The sequence below is a fragment of the Cydia amplana genome, chromosome 5 (assembly GCF_948474715.1).
Source record: "Cydia amplana chromosome 5, ilCydAmpl1.1, whole genome shotgun sequence".
Lineage (NCBI taxonomy): Eukaryota > Metazoa > Arthropoda > Insecta > Lepidoptera > Tortricidae > Cydia > Cydia amplana.
Genome location: NC_086073.1, coordinates 104,096 through 130,347, shown reverse-complemented (window position 1 = coordinate 130,347; position 26,252 = coordinate 104,096). Strand labels below are relative to the sequence as shown.

The 26,252-nt window shown below is 39.9% G+C and overlaps 2 protein-coding genes across 2 annotated transcripts; one reads left to right on the top strand and one right to left on the bottom strand.

Moving 5' to 3' along the window:
• Window positions 1-9,703: 9,703 nt before the first annotated feature.
• Window positions 9,704-11,386, bottom strand: LOC134648403 (uncharacterized). The gene is made up of 5 exons (XM_063502924.1): window positions 11,235-11,386; window positions 11,040-11,136; window positions 10,452-10,579; window positions 10,197-10,321; window positions 9,704-9,843 (listed from the first exon to the last, which is right to left on the bottom strand). The coding sequence occupies exons 1-5, from the start codon at window positions 11,368-11,370 to the stop codon at window positions 9,712-9,714; spliced, it is 618 nt and encodes a 205-aa protein (XP_063358994.1). The 5' UTR covers window positions 11,371-11,386; the 3' UTR covers window positions 9,704-9,711.
• Window positions 11,387-12,293: 907 nt separating this feature from the next.
• Window positions 12,294-25,166, top strand: LOC134647757 (phospholipase A2 group XV-like). The gene is made up of 6 exons (XM_063502054.1): window positions 12,294-12,561; window positions 12,668-13,042; window positions 15,508-15,735; window positions 19,381-19,552; window positions 22,528-22,650; window positions 24,913-25,166. Exons 1-6 carry the CDS (start codon window positions 12,480-12,482, stop codon window positions 25,151-25,153), a joined length of 1,221 nt encoding a protein of 406 aa, XP_063358124.1. The 5' UTR covers window positions 12,294-12,479; the 3' UTR covers window positions 25,154-25,166.
• Window positions 25,167-26,252: the final 1,086 nt, after the last annotated feature.

Sequence of the window (26,252 nt, the reverse complement as noted above, 5' to 3'; positions counted from 1 at the left end):
GTTCAGCATCAGCTCTATCTTGGGTACTGCTCTCCCAAGTGCTCATTCTGACGAGTCGGATGTCCAAAACAGCGTATATCTATGTTGCACTAAACCTGAGTTCAACTAAGTACAGCCAGGGTTTAGCATCAGCTCATCAGCTCTATCTTGGGTACTGCTCTCCCAAGTGCTCATCAAGATGTGATAAATGACTAAAACAGCGTGTGCCTTATTGCACCAAACCTGAGTTCCAATTAGGGATTGCAGAACCGGTACTTTTTAAAAGAACTGGGATTATCGGTACCAGGCAAAATTGGAACCGGGATTTCCCGGTATTTTCGGTACTTTCGGGACTACCATCAAAAAACAGTGTTGATCTTAATTTTCAGTAATAAAAGCGTAAAACGACCACGAATCTTTCTCTAAACATTGGCATAATATAAAAAGTACCAAAGTGAAGGTACACACACTTCTTTTTTACGATAATTTGTTTTTATATAAGCTTTACACAATCATTGCCCACATTAACTGTGATATGGACTGCCTCTGCGTACTATACTACTAAATAATATAATTTTGGTTTAATCCTAATCTACATGTCATATTTTAAACTATCTACAAAATTTCTCTCTATTATTTTCTCGTATTCAGTATACAAATAACTAATTAATCGTTATTTTTTAATCGTAGAAACACTTATGTCCTTAAAGTTTCAAATTACGTAATTTTATGTTGTCGACATTGTCAAACCCGTTGACTATTTTTGTTTTGATTTTAATATTGTGGTCAGCCGTAAAAGTATTAGCGTCAGTCTTAGATAGATAGAACATATTTCTTTAAAAAACAAGATATTTCATGCTAAGTAACAGAAAACAGTCAAATATTTTATCGGAAATGTTAGTCCCGAAAATCCCGAAAGTACCGGGATTTTAATTTTAAAATCCCGGTTCTTTGCTTGGCTCTAAATCCCGGGAAATCCCGGTACTTTCGGTTCCGGTATTTCCCGGGAGCAAACCCTAGTTCCAATAGGTACTGCCAGGGTTCAGCATCAGCTCTATCTTGGGACTACTCTCCTAAGTGCTCATCAAGACGAGTCGGATGACCAAAACAGCGTGTGCATATGTTGTATTAAACCCGAGCTCCACTAGGTACTGCCAGGGTTCAGCATCAGCTATCTTGGGTACTGCTCTACCAAGTGATCAACATGACGAGTCGGATGTCCAACCCAGTGTGTGTCTATGTTGCACCAAACCTGAGTTCCGCTAGGTACAGCTAGGGTTCAGCATCAGCTTTATCGTACTACTTTCCCAAGTGCTCATCAAGACGTGTCGAATTACTAAAACAGCGTGTGCCTATGTTGTACCAAACCCGAGTTCCCCTAGGGCCTAGGTACTGGGTCATTTTGTTGAACTGCACGCCGACATTGCAATTGGCGTGCAGTCGGCGTGCAGTTCCCATACAAGTTGCAGTCGGGTTGTAGTCCGTCTGTATCGGCCCTAAGTCACAGAAGTTTGTATTAATATGTTTATCTTTATTTATAATTTTAGCAGTTCCAAGCAATAGTAATACTAAAACTGTTTCTCGAACTGAAAATACCTACCCGATTTAAGTTTGCTAACACAACATGACTGATCAGTTCATCGGCGTCACAGAACAGAACATACGAGTAAATTGACCTCCGCCGTGAATACCTATACAGCAAGATTGAATGTTTCCAGTATTCACAGAAACTTAATTGCTAAATTGGGAATCAGGGTCAGAATCCAAAATTTTAACCCTTTTTTGTATTCATCGTTGTTAGCACATAGTACATTAGCACGAATTTTAATTCATAAATTTTCTAACAGATGGCGCTAGTAGTAATACAAAGTGTTATTCCTTTATTATATTTTTTTAGGTTTATAAAATGATATTTTTATGTTTGATAACACATCTAGACATTAATTTAAATTACTATGTTAAATTTCAAACCTATCAGTGCGATAGTTTTTCCGTAAAGTGTACCACAAGAATGCATAGTTTGTCGAATAGTAATAGGGCTCGCTTCGCTCGCCCTAATAAATAATGACAGTCTCCCCTTAAGGTCTGCTCTAAATAGTTTAGCAAAACATAATTCATCATAAACAATCACAGTATTAAGGCCTGCTTTATATAGTTTGCAAAACATAATTCATCATAAACAATCACAGTCTGCCATTAAGGCCTGCTCTAAATAGGTTACAAAGCATAATTCATCATAAACAATCACAGTCTGCCATTAAGGCCTGCTCTAAATAGGTTACAAAGCATAATTCATCATAAACAATCACAGTCTGCACTCAAGGCCTGCTCTAAATAGGTTACAAAGCATAATTCATCATAAACAATCACAGTCTGCCATTAAGGCCTGCTCTAAATAGTTTACAAAGCATAATTCATCATAAACAAACACAGTCTGGCATTTAGGCCTGCTCTAAATAGTTTACAAAGCATGATTCATCATAAACAATCACAGTCTGCCATTAAGGCCTGCTCTAAATAGTTTACAAAGCATAATTCATCATAAACAAACACAGTCTGCCCATAAGGCCTGCTATAATAGTTTGGCAAAGCATAATACATCATAAACAACCACAGTCTGCCATTAAGGCCTGCTCTAAATAGTTTGGCAAAACATAATACATCATAAACAATCACAGTCTGCCCATAAGGCCTGCTCTAATAGTTTGGCAAAGCATAATACATCATAAACAACCACAGTCTGCCCTTAAGGCCTGCTCTATTAGTTTGGCAAAACATAATACATCATAAACAACCACAGTCTGCCCTTAAGGCCTGCTCTAGACATAATCCCAAAGTATAAATTGTTATGGCCTGCTCTAGACTTGACTAGTCTAGACAGTCTGCCACTACGGCCTGCTCTAGAAGACAGGCTGCTATCAAAGCCTGTTCTAGACAGTCTGCCAAATTCAACCTAGACAATCTAATAATTTGATTTGGTATGGCCTGCTCTAGACTGGACCAGTCTAGACAGTCTGCCATCACGGCCTGCTCTAGAAGACAGGCTGCTATCAAAGCCTGTTCTAGACAGTCTGCCAAGATCCAACCTAGTCAATCTAATAATTTGATTTGGTATGGCCTGCTCTAGACTGGACCAGTCTAGACAGTCTGCCATCACGGCCTGCTCTAGAAGACAGGCTGCTATCAAAGCCTGTTCTAGACAGTCTGCCAAGATTCAACCTAGTCAATCTAATAATTTGATTTGGTATGGCCTGCTCTAGACTGGACCAGTCTAGACAGTCTGCCATCACGGCCTGCTCTAGAAGACAGGCTGCTATCAAAGCCTGTTCTAGACAGTCAGCCAAAGTTTAAATCATCAACATCATAAACAATCGCGGCCTACCCCAGACAGTCTGCCTTCAAGGCCTGCGCTGGTCAGTTTGCCAAAGTATAAACTAATATATATATTTTAATTTGGATCAAACAACAAAGCCCATATTACAATAACCTAACTTTGCCAAAACATAAACTAACATAATAAACAGTCATGGCCTGCTCTAGACAGTCTGCCATTACGGCCTGCACTAGACAGTCTGCCAAAACTCAACAGTTATATTCTAGATTCATAATATTAATATGATAACTAGCAATCATGTCAGCGAAGAGTCTCGAACAACACCTAGAGATACTCTTGCTGGGTCGCTGGATCAAGGTTCAGATGCAGAAGGTGGTAATCTTGGACACGGCGCGTATGTACGTCGGTTCCTCACTCTGTGGCCCTGACCATCGGCAGCTTGGGCCCTGCCCACTGCTGGCAGCACCATCTTAACAGTTTAACCTCCTTTGCTTCAGTCAGCTCTTGCTGCGAAGCCCTCGCTTATCATCAACTTCATCCGTTCAGCCAGGTTACCAGCGTTGAAACATAAAAAAATAAAAATGTTATAATTATTGGCAGTAGCAACGATCATTTTAGTCTCAGTCCTCGTCAATAATTAATTCATTGATCATGCACATCGACTCAGTCAATCACTATCATCATCAATTAATCTTACTATATACATCATCCATATAACGTCATCAAAGTGGTCGGTCAAGCATTATCGCCGACATTGTCATCTAAATCGTCCAGCTCCGTTTTTATCATCGATATGGTCAGTTATTGACCCTGTCATGGGGCAAACATCGTCGCCGACATCGACACTGTAGTAGACATAGTAGACATGTTCAGTCATATACATCATCATCGTTATCGGACCTCTATTACCTTAGATTTTCCTTAGATACCTACTCATCGTTACTAAGATCGTAATCAGACGTCAATGTCGTCATGGATATCAATCATTATCTTCATCAAAAATCATCAACATTAATTAATTAAAATAACAAATATTCCATCAATTCATTAACTCAGAAATAACATCTAAAATATGTTTTTTTTATTTTTTTTATTTATATAAACAGATTATTCAATGACCTGATGGTCCTGATGTTTCGTCCTAAACTTCGTCCAATATTTCACAATAGTAAAGTAATAGGGATTCAGCCACAGGAATCGGCAAAAACGCAGCAATAAACCTTGGGGTGACATGCACCCGCAAAGAAAACACTCCAAATAAGTACTACTGTATACTACACGGAGTATACCGTAGCAAATACTATCGTCATTACCCCACCTATTATTATTATTAAAGTTATTCCAATACCTTAATTCACCCTATAAGCAAATGAAATCGTAAAGTCACAAATAAATTGTATTTCATAGCAACAATTCATAGTTTCATTTTTGGTTTATTACTGGATTGCAATCATAATCATAATCATTTATTAGTCGCAATCCATTACACACACACACACACATTACGCATGTATAACTGCATTACTTATTTCAATTTTGAATACCTAGTAAAATTTTTAAAAATATAACTGAATACTATGCAATATTATTAGACAAATATTGAGTCAACAGCACGGAAAAAGTAATCTGTTCTTGTTTAGCCAATCCCGTTTAACAAATTCTTTTACCAGACAGGACTTGCACTAAATTTATAAATTTAGAGAGACAAATTTGTACATTGGTGTATATTTTGTGCAATAAGGTTTAAATATAAATACCGCTTGTCATCAATTCAAAGGTATGAAGTAGGTATTCAAGAATTCCAAATAGAGTGAAATTATTCACTTTCTTTTTTTAAATACCTACTAGGAGATCTTAACCATTGTAAATGAACCTGTACTCGTTAACAGAAAATAAACTTTCTTTTTCGTTTTCATATGCAATGTCAGTAAAAGTATCCACAATGCGACCAGACATCATGTTGCTAATAATGATGCTTTGAAATTGTTGCTTATATTTTCAAACTTATTTCTTTTGTAAACTGATGTAGAATAATTGTGACACCATTAATGGTGCAAGTCTCTTTTACATTCTGAAATGTTAATATCATTAATTTAAACTTCCTTGATTTGTATGTGAGGTGTGAGGATTAAGCCTGGACTATCCCTATAGTCCAATATGCAAAATTTCCATACATCCAATCAATCGAAAATAATAATAATAAAAGAATGTATGACAAATCTGTAACCGATAACATTTAAAATTTCGAAAAATTCTGCTCATCTGTTTTTCATCTTTAAATTATATAAACCTTGCTCATATACAAAATTCAGGCTTAAGAATGAATTACATAAACTAATGAATTGGGTTATTGAGATGCATGACATTTGAAACAATAGCATGAAATAGATGTGAAACTACCAGCATCATTTCAAATTTAGAATTCATACTGTGTGTAATTCCATTCAATCATTATTGTTTCTATATGCTCCTCTCTAAGTATCCAGATTGATAATTTTCAGTATAACAATGATATGCAACTACATGCATGTACCTACCTATGTAGAATATACCGTTAAATATCTTCAATTATCATTTTTTTAATCCCTTTTTCATACACAAATGTTCATAAATAATTATTTTTTTGTTGTCAAATCAAAAACTATTTTCTGTCTTTTGTCCAAAATAATTTATATGCACATTTACCTATTATATTATTTTATTCTGAATTAGAGACCGGAGTATAGAGATAGATATATATCTAAATAAGTGTGGTGCCTGCTAAAGGCCTCTTCTAACGCTTTCCATTGACAACCGTCATGGGCCAATCTCCTACAATTCTAGCCCGCTATCATTTTCTTCCTCTCATTTTCGCTATCCCATCATTTTATCATGGCGATAACCTCTGCGATACTGATCCATAACATTGTTTTGTTATCTCTTACCATATATAGGCATTATATACTCATGCATCATTAGAAACAATATACCTTTTAGTGTCATTAGACTATCCAAAAAAAGAATAGTAATAATATCTAATAAATATTCAACTAACATCATTATACAACTCAGTGTTAATAACTAACTTCACTGAGCACCTGCATTGTACCTGAATACTGCATAATGCCATCCTTACCCTTTTGACTTCCTTCGTAACCTTGTTGGCTCTTAATGATAGCTCTGTGTCTCACCAATCTCACCGTGACGAAGCTGATGGTTGTTTTGCTTGCGTTCTCATCGAGATCTATTCTCATTGTATTCCAACATGTCATCTCACAGTCCAAAAACAAACAATGACAAAAACACGGGTTAATAACTAGATCAATATATAGCAAACATCCAGTGCATTGCAAATTTAAAACACTTTTTATGGTAAGCAAACAAAACCAATTGTCAATCATTTTGTTTAGCGTACAAAATATGAAATCTATCTTGTATCATATATATATTTTCTATTGCTTTCATTATGAAATGAACTCTTAAAAGACCAAGCAACTTACATTTCTACGCACCTCTCGTCATCAGTGAGAGCGACGATCGTGAGCTCTCAGGTGGCTGACGTAACCTATCTTTGCAGTGAATGTACGTCCACATTCACCGCAGGTCAGCAGCCCTCCGACAAAATTGTAGTTGATGACCGCAGGTGGTCGTGCCTTTAACTCATCACGCTTCGCGTAGTTCCACTCGCCTCTGCTCTTCAAAGGCTTGCACTTTTGTATTCATTGTATGCCTTCACTTCGGCCGATCTTGTGCCGAAGTCTCCCAGTGCGATGGTTCAATATAGCACCTCCATACAGGTGAAAACAATCATCCAATTTCTATGTGGGCATTTGAATTCACAATCCCGCTTTCTGAGATGTAATCATTCACAGATTTAATGCTCGGCAAAAGGGGTTCAGCACTCAAACCACTGCTTTCAGCAACATTTCTTTTATTACATTGATATACAGGATTAGTTTAAGATTACAATAATATCAAATCGAACATAACCTCGGGCACCGCGCGCCGCCATATCTGACAGTTCTCTCTCTCTCTCTAGCAAATTACCATAGATACAATAAACAAAAAGTATAAAGCCGGGTGCCTACTACATGATTATCAGTGTAAAGCCACATACAGGACATTAACTAGGTATTGTGATGCTTACAGGCGGCTTATTAAATAGCTAGGTAATTATTGAATATTAAATACAACATCAATACCCGTGAATAGCGGAAACACGTTCCGCGAATCTTTGTAAGTCGATAGTCGGCTTTTAGCCGATTCTTCCCGCTGACAAAACCGAACAATGTTAAATATAATTTTCTTTGTGGCTTTATATACGGTTTTATCGTGTTTTGAAAATATTTTATACATAAAACTTGCGGTTTTTGTTAATAAAAATATACAATGACAGAAGTTTGTTTACTTTTTACAAGATAGGTGTCATAGGTTTGATTGCCATATAAAATTGAAAATGTTAGTTCCCGTTTCTGCCACGACTCTTCTCTTTCCGCACAGACTCTACCTACTGTTGAAATTGAAACTTGGTAAGTAGATGTATTCTGTGAACCGCATTAAGATTTTCACACAAAAATAGAAAAAAAACAATAAATTTTTGGGGTTCCCCATACTTCGAACTGAAACTCAAAAAATTTTTTTTCATCAAACCCATACGTGTGGGGTATCTATGGATAGGTCTTCAAAAATGATATTGAGGTTTCTAATATCATTTTTTTCTAAATTGAATAGCCAAAGTGGTAAAATGTGTGTCCCCCCCCCCCCCCTGAAACTTCTAAAATAAGAGAATGATAAAACTAAAAAAATATATGATGTACATTACCATGTAAACTTCCACCGAAAATTTTTCTGCCTTATGGGAATATAGTTCAGATCCGAAAACCGCTTCCAACTTTTAGTATGTTGTTGGGCATGGTATTGGGTCTCCAAAACTGCCGGGAGACAGTGGCGCCGCCATCTACTTCAGCGGAATGATGTCATAAAAAAGCGGCCAAGTGCGAGTCGGACTCGCCCATGAAGGGTTCCGTATTTAGGCGATTTATGACGTATAAAAAAAACTACTTACTAGATCTCGTTCAAACCGGTAGAAATGTAGAAATATGCGAAGAGTACATTAAAACTTTAAAATCCGGTTCGAAGGACCAAAACGACTAAATATTTTTAAACGTCTACTTTTTAATCAAAATGTCTATTGAAGTAGATATACTGGTTACAGGTCAAAAACATCTACACACGACTTTATTGTCGAGAAGCACGCGCGCGTAGAACATTCCTGTAAAAAATATATTTACAATTTGTATTGTACATCTGAATTTAACATCTAGATTAAATTCAAATAATCTAAGTTATGTTCGAATGGAAACTCCCTCAACTGAAATCGAGATCATCTGTAAATGTTCAGCAGCGCAATATTACCTGTTGTTGTTCTTCAGCTGCAAACAAGTACATAATTCCTTTGGACGTCTGAAGAGAATAGACTTCGTCCAGTGGCGGATTTGCCCTAAGGCCAAGTAGGCCAGGCCTAGGGTGGCAAGACATTACATTAGGGGCGGCAGTCTATATGATGTGCTGAGAAAGGAGTGGCTAATAGTAGTTGTAGTTACTATAGGTACAGGGCCTGGGCCTAGGGCGGCAAAGACTGCAAATCCGGCACTGACTTCGTCTAAATATATAAGCAAAGTCTGACCTGACTTTAAAAAAAAGCGGCCAAGTGCGAGTCGGACTCGCCCATGAAGGGTTCCGTATTTAGGCGATTTATGACGTATAAAAAAAACTACTTACTAGATCTCGTTCAAACCAATTTTCGGTGGAAGTTTACATGGTAATGTACATCATATATTTTTTTTAGTTTTATCATTCTCTTATTTTAGAAGTTACAGGGGGGGGGGACACACATTTTGCCACTTTGGAAGTGTCTCTCGCGCAAACTATTCAGTTTAGAAAAAAATGATATTAGAAACGTCAATATCATTTTTGAAGACCTATCCATAGATACCCCACACGTATGGGTTTGATGAAAAAAAATTTTTTGAGTTTCAGTTCGAAGTATGGGGAACCCCAAAAATTTATTGTTTTTTTTCTATTTTTGTGTGAAAATCTTAATGCGGTTCACAGAATACATCTACTTACCAAGTTTCAACAGTATAGTTCTTATAGTTTCGGAGAAAAGTGGCTGTGACATACGGACGGACAGACAGACGGACAGACGGACAGACGGACAGACGGACAGACAGACAGACATCGTCATAGATTCGTCAATCTATAAGGGTTCCGTTTTTTGCCATTTGGCTACGGAACCCTAAAAAGTGACAAAATTTTACATTTTTAGTGACCTCACTCTACTACTCTAAGATAAAGTGGGTGCAGATTTATTCTGAATCACTATCACTACGGACTTTGAGCACAAGAGACTTCAGAAGTCAGAGTGCGGTCCGCTGGTCGTACACGATGACTGCATCAGCGTCGAAGAACTGACTGCGCGATTTACTGAGCGCAATTATGGCTGCGTGTTCGCTACGCATGCGGTTCTTGTACTTCTTGCTCAGTGACACCTGCAACACCAGGGTCGAGTTTTATAGACGGCTTGTAACCTTTCTGGCTTTCTGACAGCCAATATTTGTAGATGGTGAGTAGGACGACTTTGTGGTACGACGCCATCAGATGGCGACTGTACTTAGCGAAATAATGAAGCATCGTCAAAAAAGCCTATATCAAAACTGGAGAATGTGCCGTTTTAACGGGACATTCACGGTTTGCGAAAGGAGCTGTTCGCGGGCGTTTAAGAAAAACAACGTTAAATTAAAGGAGCAGCGCGTAGGTAAGCATTTCCAGATCCGGTCGCGTCGATTCCGATTTATAAAGTCGATAAACGTGTACAAGGTCGGGATCGCCTATCAGATAATACCTTAGCGTAAAGCTGCTGCAGGTCGTCCTCGGTGGACAGGGGTCGCGGCTTGGGTCGCAGGAACGCCGGCAGCGAGCGCGTCTTGAGCGCGTCGACGCTCGTGCCGGTAGACAGTTCGTCCAGCACTGAAAACGGGGCTAGGAAGTAGTATATAGTTGTTATAGGTACCTATATAAAATATTTTCGACTCGAGGTTCGATTCTAGCTTCTAGGTCTTATTGAATGACGGATTTCATAGAAAGTAGGGGCACTCACTGCCGCTGGACGCGTACTGCGCCGCCTGGTCCCTGGGGGGCGGGGGCGGGGGCGCGGGCGGCGGCGGGCGCACGCCGCGCGCGCCCGCGTAGCTCGCGGGCCGCGCGTGCCGCCCCACCTGCACCTGCACCGGCGGGACGACATTCTATACTCGGTTATTCATTATGATCATGAAATCTGCCCACTGAAAATGCTAGAGTGATCATTTTTAGTCTGATGAGCGTGAACACCGAAATGCGGCTTCCTAGCGTTCTCGAAGAAGACGTAAAAGTGTAGCCGACTCCGCGTGAGCCGGAGAGACTTTACTAATTTTTGTTCAAGATTTATGAGGAATTCAGACACCCGCGGGAACCGTTGAACGCCGAATTTTATAGACCCGCCGACGATCGACCTCTTCCGGTTAGGAGGTATTTGTAAATTCCCTACTTCCGATGGCCACCATACTTTTGTGCATTATCTTGTGCTTTAAGAATAGATAATGATGCTTCTTCATACGGCTAATCATGTATTCACTGTCAGGTAATGTTTAGTTCTATGTGTTCTAACTACTACATGTAAATGTTTCCCGGTTCTCGGACAGTGTTAGAACTTGCCTCGGCATTCTTCACCCTCGTGTAGCCGTCCTGACTGGTGTACGCGGCGTGGCCGTCTTTGATGCTGCCCTTTTCCTTCACATACTGCTCATCTGCGAGTTAATAAATAAATTAATAAATGGCGGATGCGTTAAGGCGGGCACCCTGATGCATGATATTATAACTAAGCACGAGTTCTTGGAGCTCTTACCAAAAGATTTCTGGTGACGCGGCATGAGGCGGCAGTAGCAAACTATAACTAACAAAATGACAACGCCACAAATTCCTCCGATAAGCCAAGATAACCAAACAATTATAACACGGCCCTGCAAGAAATCAAAATCCATTTAAGTTAACAACAATAACCCTTGCAAATAGTATCGATTAAACATCCTTTTACCCGGTGCATACCTGCAGAAACATTTCACTATTCAACAGAAAAATAAAAAACCCTCGTCTTTGATCCCTCTACATATTGAATACCTAACATCTTAAGTACCTATATTAATTTGGTATCAAAATACTACTTAAAATCTTAAAAAACTATTTAAAATCTATCTTAAAATAATAGAAATGAAAGTTCACTGTCCTCGCATTTTTGACTTATTCGAATCATGCGCGCTGGCGCTTTCTACTTTTACGTTCAGAAACAAAAATCGAGGTAGGTACCGTTTCAATATTATTGACCGTAAAATAACTTGTAATGTATATAACAAGTAACTAATTTAATAAGTTACAAAATCGAAAGAATTCGTTTTAAATAATATAACATTAATTTCACAATATTATTTACATAGAATTATAAATGTTACATTATGAACAGCGTTGCAGTTTTTCCATCAGTTGTCACTTTGACGTTTGCGTTTCGTTAGTCTGCGCTTCTGCGGTAATATTTCATTTAATCTTAATGTTAAAATTGTATAAATAAATAATAGAAAACTATTTCCCAGTTTAAAGTTAGAAGACAAATTTATTTATTTATTCTCCATATTTTATTTATGGCGGTTACTTTTTACATTACAACTATCCCCTTTAACCATTTAACAATATTTTGTTTTAAAACTGCATGAAACGAAACGTAACTATCTTGGTTGGTGACTTGCTTGCTTACTTGGTATTATCGTATTTTATCATATCAATTACTCGTTAATTGAAATGCAAAACAACCATGTTTTAATAAACATTCCCAGCTGACTGGAGGTCTATCCGCGTGTCTTATTGTTATCAGTGGCGTGTTTAATGTTTATTCGCGCTCGCGCCAGAGTCCCGCATCGTACGACCGCGATCGCGACGTCGTGACCAACGTTTGATTGAACTGAATTCAAAACTATTTTAGGGCACATAGACTGCGAAATTGCGAAACCAGTGGTAGCCCCACTTGTAGACGTACTGTTTACTCACAAGCAAGTCGTCACAACTGCGCCTGCTTCCCATTAGTATTAAATTTAAGACCACAATGTCAAAAATAAGTTTTGCGATATTATTTATTTACGGTATCCTCGCTCAGAATTCTTTGGGTTTATCGCCGGTTATCTTAAGTAAGTGCTGTGTACTTCATTACTATGTTACCATTTATAGCCATATTATTATAGTTGTTTAGAAATGTCTCTGGACATGAGAATTATATTGAGTTATTAATTTCAGTACCCGGGGACGGCGGCAGCCAGTTAGAAGCGAAGTTAAATAAGACCTCAGTAGTTCATTACATATGCGCCAAGACATCAGCTGATTATTTCAATATTTGGCTGAATTTGGAGTTGCTAGTGCCATTTGTGATAGACTGTTGGGTGGACAACTTGAAGTTGGAGTACGACAATGTGACGCGGACCACTCGGAACCCTGCGGGCGTCGACGTGCGCGTCCCGGGCTGGGGCACCCCGGAGCCCGTGGAGTGGCTCGACCCCTCGCATGAAAAGTCCGGGGCGTACTTCAACAGCATTGCTGATGCTCTTGTCAAAATAGGATATGTCAGAAATGTGTCCATTAGAGGGGCACCTTATGATTTTCGTAGAGCACCAAGTAAGTACTAAATAGAATACATCATTTTTAAAAACATGCAAGTGCACGACATTGATGTGCACATATGGTACTAGCTCTTGCCCGCTACTTCATTTGGGTTGATTTAGGTTATTCCCACTAGTTACCACCAAGTTGTTACCAGTGGTAACTACTGGGAATTTTTTTTCCCACAAATTTTGTAGGAGTTAAATACTAATAAAAACAGTATAAATAGATTAAATAGTATAGTATAAATATTGAGTGATTTTGAATTACCTAATATTTAAATCACCTGAAAAATAATCTAAATGGATTATTAAATTCATCCTTACAATTATATTATAGTTATAGATTGGATTGGAGAAACCCTGGATGACGCCAGGACTCCTCCGCTGTGCTAAACATCGTGATAAACTACATTTAAAATCTAAACTATAGCCACATGATACAGTGCTTCAACTAACATATAACCAATACAAAAACTTTTGTAACAATCTCCTTAAAAAACAGTAAGAACAATACTTGAACTTTGAACTGATGAACTTTTTAATAGTAATCATAACACAAAGAAACTGTGGAAGGTTGTCAAAAGTATATGTAATATTAAGAAAAAAAACACTATACCTACAGAACTTATATCTACAACTAATACCGAACAATCTCTTAATAACTGTAACAGATTTTTTCCTCAGTGGGTCAAAACCTAGCTAATAACATCATTTCACAATATGGAATTTCAGAAGAAGATTTAGCCAATAACCTTAAACTAATTGTTTGTACTGACAAGTCCTTTTTTATGCAGCCGGCAGATTTTAGTGAAATTGAAACCATTATCATGCAGTTAAAAGTCGACAGTGCACCAGGCCTCAACGGCGTTACTAACAAGCTTTTAAAATGTGTCAAAAATACTATTATTGTGCCCCTAACCCATATCTACAACCTAAGCCTTGGTTCTGGTTGCTGTCCGGACCAATGGAAAACCGCATCCGTCACTCCGATACACAAAGAAGGACCAAAAAGCGTTCCCAGTAACTGCAGGCCGATATCGCTGCTCAGTGTATTTTCAAAAATTTTAGAAAAATTAGTCAACACTCGATTAGTCAAGTACCTTGAGAATCACAACCTCTTGTTGAATCGACAATTCGGGTTTAGGCAGAATAAATCCACGGAAGATGCTACCTCAACTCTCGTCAACCTAATTTCATCTTATTTAGATAAAAATCTAATGTATTGCGGATGCGGATGCAGATGCGGATGTTGAAAATAATGCGGATGTTCCGCGGTTGCGGATGCGGTAGCGGATGTTCGCAACATCCCTGGTCCGTTGTAGCCGTAGAACTTTCTATGGTAAGTTACGCACTACATCCGATATCCGTCATCCGATTTTTTTCCATCATTCTAGAATCTCCATTCCGGAGACGAATTTTGACTTTTACGAAGTAGCCTTAGTATTATTTGTATGAACGCTCGCGCACTGTGTCCGAGTTAAAGCCGAGCTGCGTACGAGCAGAGAGGCAGCGGGGCGGGCGGGGTATTCGGATAGGACTAGTGCGTAAGCCAATATACGAATTCGGTCTGAGTTAGACATATTTTCACGGGTTTGGATAGGAATAGTGCGTAACAAGCGAATATCCGAATTCGGTCCGAGTTTTCTAGACCCATATTTTCACGTGTTCGGATCTGATTCGGATCGGATGTAGTGCGCCCTAACTGGTTCCCCGCGATACAGGCGTAGCCTAGTGCGGAGACCCTTGACATATTCTGCTATAGTACGGCTCTTCTGAGGTGAACTTTTCGCTTCAAACCGTAATCTTTCAAACAAAGGCCATTGTCTCTATTATCGCAAAAGCGCTTGCTCCCGACTTGGCACGTGCCAGTACAACATTCATATTGAAAAACAACCGGTATCGTCATAGTATTAAGGTTCAAATTTAATGTCACTGATATTCTAGATATTACGTTTTGGTAGTGTAGGACGATAAACCGCCCCGAAGCGATACGGCGCTCATATTATTTTGATACTTAGCGTGGTGTTAAAAATGAAACGCGGTTATTTATTATATTGTTTTATTTAAATTATTAGCTTGCGGTGGTAAATGTAATAATTTACAAAGATGCAGCTGCAAGCATTGTTATTTTTTCTATCTAAAATAACGATACTGTGAAATTAGCACCTCTGATGTGATGCCGACGCATAGTAACAATAAAAACACTGATAAGGCAAACGTGGAGCTTTGAAGCGTACAGCTTTTCTAACAAAACGTCACGTGTCAACGGTCAGAAGAAAGGTCGGTTATAATATAAGAAAGAATATTATAATATTATATGTGTTTTATTGATAATAAAATTTATTCTTATTCTTATTGATAAGCTGCCTGTTAATTCATATAATAATATGTATCAAGAGTTTTTATGTGCACATAACTATTTTTTTATAACAAATGACCTTATTAGGACTAAAACAATTGTCTTGCTCAATTTCCCAGATGAGAATGCAGAGTTCTTTGTCAAACTAAAGACCCTAGTGGAAGATGCCTACAACACCAACAACAAGACTTCTGTGACGCTGCTGGTGCACAGCATGGGCGGGTCCATGGCACTGCACTTCCTGCGGCTGCAGACGCAGGCGTGGAAGGACCAGTACATCCGCCGACTGGTGTCGCTCTCCACACCCTGGGGAGGAGCGGTCAAGGCACTTAAAACATTTGCCATTGGTGAGTTACATCTTCATAACTGAGCCTTTTCTGTGGATAAATGTATTAGAACATGCCATTTTTGTATGTAATCATTTTCATAAGCAACTTAATAGAGGTAATTTTATTTCACGTAACCATGACAATGACACATTGAATTAGTAACACTTACAAACTAAGGGGTACGTATACAGCTACCGCGAGACTAATATTTAAAGAAAATGACACTGAAAACAAAAGATAACAACATAACCTTATTTTTTCGTTTTTGTAAACTTTAGCTACACAACTACATACACAGGGATTGGAAAACTGTTGATAATGATAAAAATATGATGCATTTTTAGGGTTCCGTAGCCAAATGGCAAAAAACGGAACCCTTATAGATTCGTCATGTCTGTCTGTCTGTCTGTCCGTCTGTCTGTCCGTCCGTATGTCACAGCCACTTTTCTCCGAAACTATAAGAACTATACTGTTGAAACTTGGTAAGTAGATGTATTCTGTGAACCGCATTAAGATTTTCACACAAAAATAGAAAAAAAACAATAAATTTTTGGGGTTCCTCATACTTCGAACTGAAACTCAAAAAATTTTTTTTCATCAAACCCATACGTGTGGGGTATCTATGGATAGGTCTTCAAAAATGATATTGAGGTTTCTAATATCATTTTTTTCTAAACTGAATAGTTTGCGCGAGAGACACTTCCAAAGTGGTAAAATGTGTGTCCCCCCCCCCTGTAACTTCTAAAATAAGAGAACCACCAAAAATTGGTTTGAACGAGATCTAGTAAGTAGTTTTTTTTTTATACGTCATAAATCGCCTAAATACGGAACCCTTCATGGGCGAGTCCGACTCGCACTTGGCCGCTTTTTCTCGTACTAGATCTCGTTCAAACCAATTTTTGGTGGTTCTCTTATTTTAGAAGTTACAGGGGGGGGGGGGGACACATTTTACCACTTTGGAAGTGTCTCTCGCGCAAACTATTCAGTTTATAAAAAAATGATATTAGAAACCTCAATATCATTTTTGAAGACCTATCCATAGATACCCCACACGTATGGGTTTGATGAAAAAAAAAATTTTTGAGTTTCAGTTCGAAGTATGGGGAACCCCAAAAATTTATTGTTTTTTTTTCTATTTTTGTGTGAAAATCTTAATGCGGTTCACAGAATACATCTACTTACCAAGTTTCAACAGTATAGTTCTTATAGTTTCGGAGAAAAGTGGCTGTGACATACGGACGGACAGACAGACGGACAGACAGACAGACAGACATGACGAATCTATAAGGGTTCCGTTTTTTGCCATTTGGCTACGGAACCCTAAAAATCTGAGTCTCAGTGCGTGTTACAGTATACTGGGAGTGGGCTGTAACAGGAGCAATAAATTAAAGTGTATGCTGTATAGTGGAAGCCGTACGCAAAAAAAAAAACGCAAATCGATGTACAGTTTAGCCGTTTGGTAGGTACACGCATAGGTACTCCTCTAGTAAATCGCAACATCGACTTGCGGTTTTTCTTTAAAATAAGTCTAAAGAAGGATTCATAATTTTTAAAAGATGTTCAAGAGAAAAGTTTTAACGTTTGAGGAGTACAATATATTATGTCTAAATCATTTGCATAGTACAGGCCACACCCGGTAGGTATACATTAATGTAACAGGTGTTGTGTATAACAAATGTGTAATAAAACTATAGATTAGATAACCCAGTATGAGTAAAAAGTAATTGAATATCCATACTAATTTCATTGCCACTCGATTATAAGTGTGATTAGTAGCGCATAAGGTAGAGTGATTACTACCTACTGCCATGACCGTACTGACCATCGTACGATGAGTACAATGATCCGGATTTCAAGATAAAACAATTTAGGGCGCGTGTACACGGTACCGCCTCCGCGCCGACACCGCACCGCCGCCGCACCTCCGCGCTATGTACACGAGACGCGTAAAGCCCGCCGCCGCGCCGGGCCGCACCTTCGCGCTATGTACACGAGACACGTAAAGCCGGCGGCGGGTTTTACGCGTCTCATGTACATAGCGCGAAGGTGCGGCGGCGGCGCTGCGACGGTGCGGCGGCGGCACCGTGTACAGGCGCCCTTAATTGTTGTCTTGCATCTTGATTTCATTTTTGTACGGATTTTGTTTTATTATTTTATACACTTGGCAACTATCCTTGCCGGTTAACCCTAATAATACAATACTGCTTTACTATGTAATTTATATTAATTATAATAACAATGAGAACGAGCTCTAACCAAGTGAGGTGTTCAAAATCAACTGCACTTGCTCTTATTTTCTTAACAACAGACTTGTGTGCAGATCTTTTTAAACGCCTCGCCTACTTAACTATTTTTACTGCTATATTTAACGATTGTGACCTTGTATTTGAAATACTCGTATATACGATATATGTTGGCTCGTTAAAAATAATTCTTCAACATCAAACATCAACATTTATTCAGCAAATAGGGCACTTTTACACGTCAACATGGAATTTACATACAGCAAAAAAAAACACATCAACAATTATAAAATACAACTAAGCCGCAAATATCAAATCAAACCAAAGTATTACATAGAGATGTATAAAGTCTCTAAATGTCGAATTACAAAAAAAACTATAATGTAGTATTGAAAAAAAAACAAAGATACAAAAACTATAATCTAAAATTATTTAGAGGTGTAAATGTTTCTAAGTGTCATATCATAACTAAAAGATTACAATAATATAGTTAATCAAATTATCCTTAGAGATGTAGGTATAGGGTCTCCAAGAGTCAAAATCCTGTATACCTAATTAAAACATTAATTAAGAGAGAAAATTATAATAAAAATAAAATAGCATACGAGAACCGAATGAGGTGTGTCCATGTAATTATCCTCAAAAATAAAGTTACTAAAATAATAGCTCGCTCGAGACCAGTCTCCACAAACAGATGGCATTGTTATTACGCAAAATGTGTCACTAATGTCACTAGAAGTATCTATCGTTGATAATATTATGGTCTGACGTCGGTCGCGGGACTTGGGGGTCGCGGGCGTCGCGGCGTTGTGTTTTCTAATGTACCTATGTACGGAAACAGGAAATAATATAACAGTCGCTTGTTATTATTATTAGGTTAGGTACAGACTTGTAAAGTACTGCTCATTTGAGTCATTCGTATTACAAACCCCACTCTATACATAAAGGGTTAAAATCCAAATTTAACAAATACGAATTACTCCACAAAGAAAGGTCATTGTTACGACCATGTTACGACGATAATCAGTATTATATACGTCATAAGTACGGTCATAATCATAAATGACGCATTGTTTAGCAAAACAAAAAACCTAATTATTATCACTTCATGTAGCATAATATTTAGAACTCTTTAAATTCTAAAGCATTCTATAACGCTTTTCGTTAGTATTAGTAGATACCTAAAACCTAAACGTATTCCCATCTCTCTCCATCTCGGTCGCGGTGGGGCGGTGACAGATGGAATAGAAGCCTTCCCATTTGTGACCGCGGGGACAGGCGGGAATAGAAAGGACTTTGTGAACACTCGGTAATGAATAGTCTAACAAAACGTTCCGTGGCGCTGGATATTTTTCGTCAATGAATGTTGTTGCAGTTGAATGAATATCCATTGATAAGTATTTGTGTGTCGGTGTCCCAGGCGACGACCTGGGGTCGCGCGTGTTGCGCGAGAGCGTGCTGCGCGCGCAGCAGGTCACGTGCCCGTCGCTGGCGTGGCTGCTGCCGTCCCGGCTGTTCTGGAAGCCGCAGGAGGTGCTGGTGCAGACCGACAAGTACAACTACACCATCAACGACCTGCAGAAACTGTTCACGTGAGTACCTACCTACCTCTTAGGTTCTAAGAGCAATTGAATTCAAGTCAAGCGGAAGCCAAGCACGATTTAAGGATAAAAATATACCTACATATTTGCTGCCATGTGATCATTGGGGCTGTTCATTAATTACGTCATCTATTCTATCGTGCCAGGGCCCTCCAGTACCATCGGTCCATTTTCCCAATCTGTCTACTTTACCAAACGGCCTACTTTCTCGATCTGCCTAATTGCTTTTCTCAATCCGTCTAATTACCTATCGGTCCACTTTCCTGATCCGTCTAATTACCGATCGGTTCACTTTCCTGATCCGTCTAATTACCGATCGGTCCACTTTCGTCATTGGTCTACTTGACCAAATGGTCCGCTTTTCCGATCCCATGAAAAACATTTCATGTAAAATGTTGCCAAGACGAAACCACAAGGCTCGTACTGTCAAAAAGTTATCAAATATCTTGTAGAGCCAAGCTTCTAACTCTACAAGCCCTAACATCACAAACTCTACACCTTAGTCAAAATACGTGGCATGGCCGTTTTGTTACTACAAAAACTATTGTATAATAAAAAATTATGAATAGACTTCACCTTCCGCCCATGTGACGGTAGCGAAACGGCCAAGCCACATATGTTGACTAAGGTGTAGAGTTTGTCATGTTAGGGCTTGCAGAGTTTGGCTCCACAAGATATCTGATAACTTTTTGACAGTCCGAGCCTTGTGGTTTCGTCTTGGCAACATTTTACATGAAATGTTTTTCATGGGATATTGTTTACTGGAATGATCCCAGACATTTTGTTCGTTGTAGTCACAAAACGGTAATTTGCTGCAACGCAATCAGTTATATTTGATTAAATACTGTCAGAACAATGACGGTGTCTCACTCGCACCTGTTACAATACCGATATGTCGGTCCTCTGTGGTTGAAACATATTGACTTGGCATTATGTTGGCACTTAGCGTTTTTGGTATTCTGAGAAACTGGTGGTTTGCGTGTAAAAAAAAAACATTTCGCGAATCGCCAAATGAAAGTTCGCGAAGTTGGTACTATGCTACGAAACGAGTGAACCAATGTCGAAAGTAGACAACGTGCTCAAGTAGACAGATCGGGAAAGTGGACCGTTTGGCAAAGTAGACAGACCGGGAAAGTGGACCGATGGTAAAGTGGACACATCGCGAAAGTGGACCGTTTGGTAAAGTACACAGATCGCGAAAAAGGACCCTTTGGTAAAGTAGACAGATTGGGAAAGTGGACCGATGGTACTGGAGGGGCCAGGGGGTGTTAAAACCGTATCAATAAGATATCTTTAATTTTTTAATACGTATAATGAATTGGCCATCGCACGGCTGCATAATGACATAAGGATCATCGTCACCTATTAAAAATAATTCTAATTGAACATAATGCTAGCGCTAATTGCAGTTTGAACATTACACATATTTACGAGTACGGTACGAGTAAAGCATTATGCGCGATTGCCAAGTCATTATATCTATTACAAATTAAAGATATCTTATTGATAAGGTTTTAACACCCCCTGGCACTGATTAAAATAACCGATTTAGTTTCACATTACATCTCAAAACTTTTTTGTAGTAGAAGCGTTCCGAGACGTGCACCTTTTTACATGTAATGTTTTTGATGGGATCTCATCTCTTTTTGTAGGCAGTCCTTCTTTTCGGGTACTCATACCCATACTATGTATACATATCATAACTAAACACATCGTCATTCATACTCACATCGTACATCGTTTGTAGTGTACCTTTACTTTACCTACTATTTGTAGGAACTGCAACAGTAACTTTGTAATAGCATATATTTATATGGGATTACAAACTTACTTATGCAGTTCTTAGATCTTTAAAACGTGACTGATATTGCAATATTTTTAGGTTTTCTATGGCTTGATAAGCTGAAAACTACTTATGTTTAAAATTTGAAGCTTGTGGGTATGCTAGAAGTACCTTAGAATTATGATGATCGTAGGTGAGTGAGTGAGTGAGTGTGTCAGTGTCGAAACTAAGGAACTTTGACGCACAATAATTCTTAAACTACAAGTTCAGATTTAATGTTTTTGAGAATATATCTATAGCATGTTAAGCCTATTCAGAGTTCTAGCTTCAGCCAGCACAAAATTACAGGACGTAGAAAATGGCCTGAATCGCTTCGAGAAAAGGATGGTACAGCCGTAGTGCCTCTTTGTTTTGCTCGACTTGGCGGGGGCACTGCCGTGCCCCCAGATTTAGAGTCTGTTGGGAAAGAGAAGAGTCGTGGAATGTATTGGGCTCCATACATTCCACGACTCTTCTCTTTCTGAACAGACTCTAAGTCTATAGGTAGGTACCCATTAAAAAAAACAACGGGTTGCACTCCGGGAGTGCCGGCAGAAGTGAAAACTCAATCACTATTGCAAAAGGTCTGCAGCACTGTATAATTGAGGTTAACGCCATCTAGCGTTATTTCGTCGCAATAAAGAAAAACTCAATGACATTGTAAGTTTTTCGATCAGGTCACGTGTCCGTTTTTTCCCCACCTCAAAAAGTGCACAGCGCCGCTAAAGAAGTTTTCACTTCAAAAATGTTTATTTCCCCCTATAGAGTCTGTGCGGAAAGAGAAGAGTCGTGGAATGTATTGGGCCCCATACATTCCACGACTCTTCTCTTTCCGCACAGACTCTACGTATTTGTATACCTACCTGGTACAAACGGTTTCGATTCTTTTACTTACTATCAATTCCTTAAATTCTATAAATCTTAAGGTCTTGAATTGGTACTGTAACGTTCAGTGACTTGTGTAGAGGTACCTATGATGCTTTATGAATTCTCTGATGACAATACATACAATTTCAATTCTTTTTATGATAAAAATCGAAATTTAAATTCCACCGTCAATATGATATCAAATTTTAATTTTCATGTGAAAACAACCAAATCCGAATAATTTTGTAAATAAAATGAAACACAATTGAATTAGCAGCGATATGAACCTGCCGAACGCGTGGGAGATGCGCAAGGACACGGAGCAGTTCACGACGGACTTCAGCGCGCCGGGAGTGGAGGTGCACTGCGTGTACGGGTACAACATCTCCACCGTCGACAGGTACGTTCATGGAGAGTTCACGACGGACTTCAGCGCGCCGGGAGTGGAGGTGCACTGCGTGTACGGGTACAACATCTCCACCGTCGACAGGTACGTTCATGGAGAGTTCACGACGGACTTCAGCGCGCCGGGAGTGGAGCTGCACTGCGTGTACGGGTACAACATCTCCACCGTCGACAGGTACGTTCATGGAGAGTTCACGACGGACTTCAGCGCGCCGGGAGTGGAGCTGCACTGCGTGTACGGGTACAACATCTCCACCGTCGACAGGTACGTTCATGGAGAGTTCACGACGGACTTCAGCGCGCCGGGAGTGGAGCTGCACTGCGTGTACGGGTACAACATCTCCACCGTCGACAGGTACGTTCATGGAGAGTTCACGACGGACTTCAGCGCGCCGGGAGTGGAGCTGCACTGCGTGTACGGGTACAACATCTCCACCGTCGACAGGTACGTTCATGGAGAGTTCACGACGGACTTCAGCGCGCCGGGAGTGGAGCTGCACTGCGTGTACGGGTACAACATCTCCACCGTCGACAGGTACGTTCATGGAGAGTTCACGACGGACTTCAGCGCGCCGGGAGTGGAGCTGCACTGCGTGTACGGGTACAACATCTCCACCGTCGACAGGTACGTTCATGGAGAGTTCACGACGGACTTCAGCGCGCCGGGAGTGGAGCTGCACTGCGTGTACGGGTACAACATCTCCACCGTCGACAGGTACGTTCATGGAGAGTTCACGACGGACTTCAGCGCGCCGGGAGTGGAGCTGCACTGCGTGTACGGGTACAACATCTGCACCGTCGACAGGTACGTTCATGGAGAGTTCACGACGGACTTCAGCGCGCCGGGAGTGGAGCTGCACTGCGTGTACGGGTACAACATCTCCACCGTCGACAGGTACGTTCATGGAGAGTTCACGACGGACTTCAGCGCGCCGGGAGTGGAGCTGCACTGCGTGTACGGGTACAACATCTCCACCGTCGACAGGTACGTTCATGGAGAGTTCACGACGGACTTCAGCGCGCCGGGAGTGGAGCTGCACTGCGTGTACGGGTACAACATCTCCACCGTCGACAGGTACGTTCATGGAGAGTTCACGACGGACTTCAGCGCGCCGGGAGTGGAGCTGCACTGCGTGTACGGGTACAACATCTCCACCGTCGACAGGTACGTTCATGGAGAGTTCACGACGGACTTCAGCGCGCCGGGAGTGGAGCTGCACTGCGTGTACGGGTACAACATCTCCACCGTCGACAGGTACGTTCATGGGGAATCTCTTACAATTTGTCAGCTACTTTCTAAATTATATTTTAGAATTCCCCGTTCTATCATATTCTTTAGTTTATGAGAGAACACACATACCTATCTTTATTCTTTTTTGTGCAAAAAGACAAATGGTTAGTCGGTTAATCGTGCAGGCGGGACCGACATTCTTCCGAGTTTCCCCGGATTTGTCCTCTTTCGGGGAGCGTCCGAACTGAAGTGACCCATTTTATTACTTTTGAAATGGATTTTTAGGGTTCCGTAGCCAAATGGCAAAAAACGGAACCCTTATAGATTCGTCATGTCTGTCTGTCTGTCTGTCCGTCTGTCTGTCCGTCCGTATGTCACAGCCACTTTTCTCCGAAACTATAAGAACTATACTGTTGAAACTTGGTAAGTAGATGTATTCTGTGAACTGCACAAAAATAGAAAAAAAAACAATAAATTTTTGGGGTTCCCCATACTTCGAACTGAAACTCAAAATTTTTTTTTTCATCAAACCCATACGTGTGGGGTACTATGGATAGGTCTTCAAAAATGATATTGAGGTTTCTAATATCATTTTTTTCTAAACTGAATAGTTTACGCGAGAGACACTTCCAAAGTGGTAAAATGTGTGTCCCCCCCCCCCCCTGTAACTTCTAAAATAAGAGAATGATAAAACTAAAAAAAATATATGATGTACATTACCATGTAAACTTCCACCGAAAATTGGTTTGAACGAGATCTAGTAAGTAGTTTTTTTTTATATACGTCATAAATCGCCTAAATACGGAACCCTTCATGGGCGAGTCCGACTCGCACTTGGCCGCAGTTTTTTTTATCGAATCCGAGGAAAATTATATTATAATACGTACGTATTTTTATAATACGAGCATATGCGTCTCGGAGACCTTAGAGTTTTCATACTTTTTGTCCGGGGTCGGCAACGAAGGCGACGGCGTCCCAAGCTATGACGCAATAAATGTTAACCGTTCTCGTCCGGCGGTCCGGCAGGCTGGTGTACGCGGCGGGCACGTGGCTGGACGGGCGCCCGACGCTGGCGCCGGGCGACGGCGACGGCACCGTGAACCTGCGCTCGCTGGCGGCGTGCGCGCACTGGGCCCGGCGCCGCCGCGGGCGCACGCTCAACGGCAAGCCGGTCGAGGCGCTGCCGCTGCCCGACGCCGAGCACCTCACCATCCTGCACGACCCGCGCGTGCTCGACTACATCACCACCGTTATGCGGCACCCGTAAATTGACAATCTAAAAGCCGGCCGCTCTGTATGGCGTGTCCGGTTGGCCGCGGCGACAGTTTATACGTCCGGTCTTTCACCGTTTCGAGCTATTACCTTAGATTACCTACGTTAAAAATTAGGAGCGAAAAACAGATTTCATACAAATTTTTAAACGCTTCGTAACTCTTATAATCGATAAAAATTAAAAAAAAAATCTAGGGTATAGTGGCATAGCTGGGGTTGATATACGACAAAATAACACATTGTGTCAAAATATTTTCAATAATGTTAATATCCAGAGGAAAATGAGGACTACGTTTGTATGAAAAGTCGATTTCGCGCGGGTCCTCCACTTTAGCCTTAAGAAATAAGGTCTCCGTCTCCACACTGCTCTAGCTCTCTATAAATAGGTACTCAATATTTTATTATTATTCATTAGTGATCTACTGATATTAAATGGTAGCTATTAGAAGTTTTTTTTTGCTTCAACTTCATATGGTTCCGTGCAATAACTAGTCAATAATTATGAAATAAATATAGCTGCTCCTCCAGTTATACTGATAAGCTTATGTTTTGTTTGGTATTATAAATATGCATTAATTGTATAAAATCTGGGTACTTTTATTATTGATGCTCTCTAATGAAATGAGATTTGTCTTTCTCGATTGAGAATATTAGCTTTTATTAACATCAATTAATTTACAGATAGGAATGGAAATATTGGAAATCTCCCATTTGCCCTTGCCTCAGTCAGCTCCAATATTTTATTTATAGGTACATAACATGCCTTATTATTCCCATCTGTCCCCAGTGGCCACAGATGATAACAAACACGTTACCATGTACATGTGGCCCGCAGGGACAGATGCGGAATACACCTAAGATTCATGTAGAAAGTAATGATTGTTAATTTTCTCGATGTCATCTTTATTAGTGTGTAGTGACCTAGTCAATATTGCCAATTATCTTTTACTTCTTTTAGGACAAATAATATTCGGACTGACTCGAAAAGAAAAGTAATAACATAATAAGTGCCTAATCCTAAAATAATACAAGTGCTTATCAATTAAATAAATTCGATTAGTTTTTAAACCTTTTCAGTGATTCTATAATAGTAC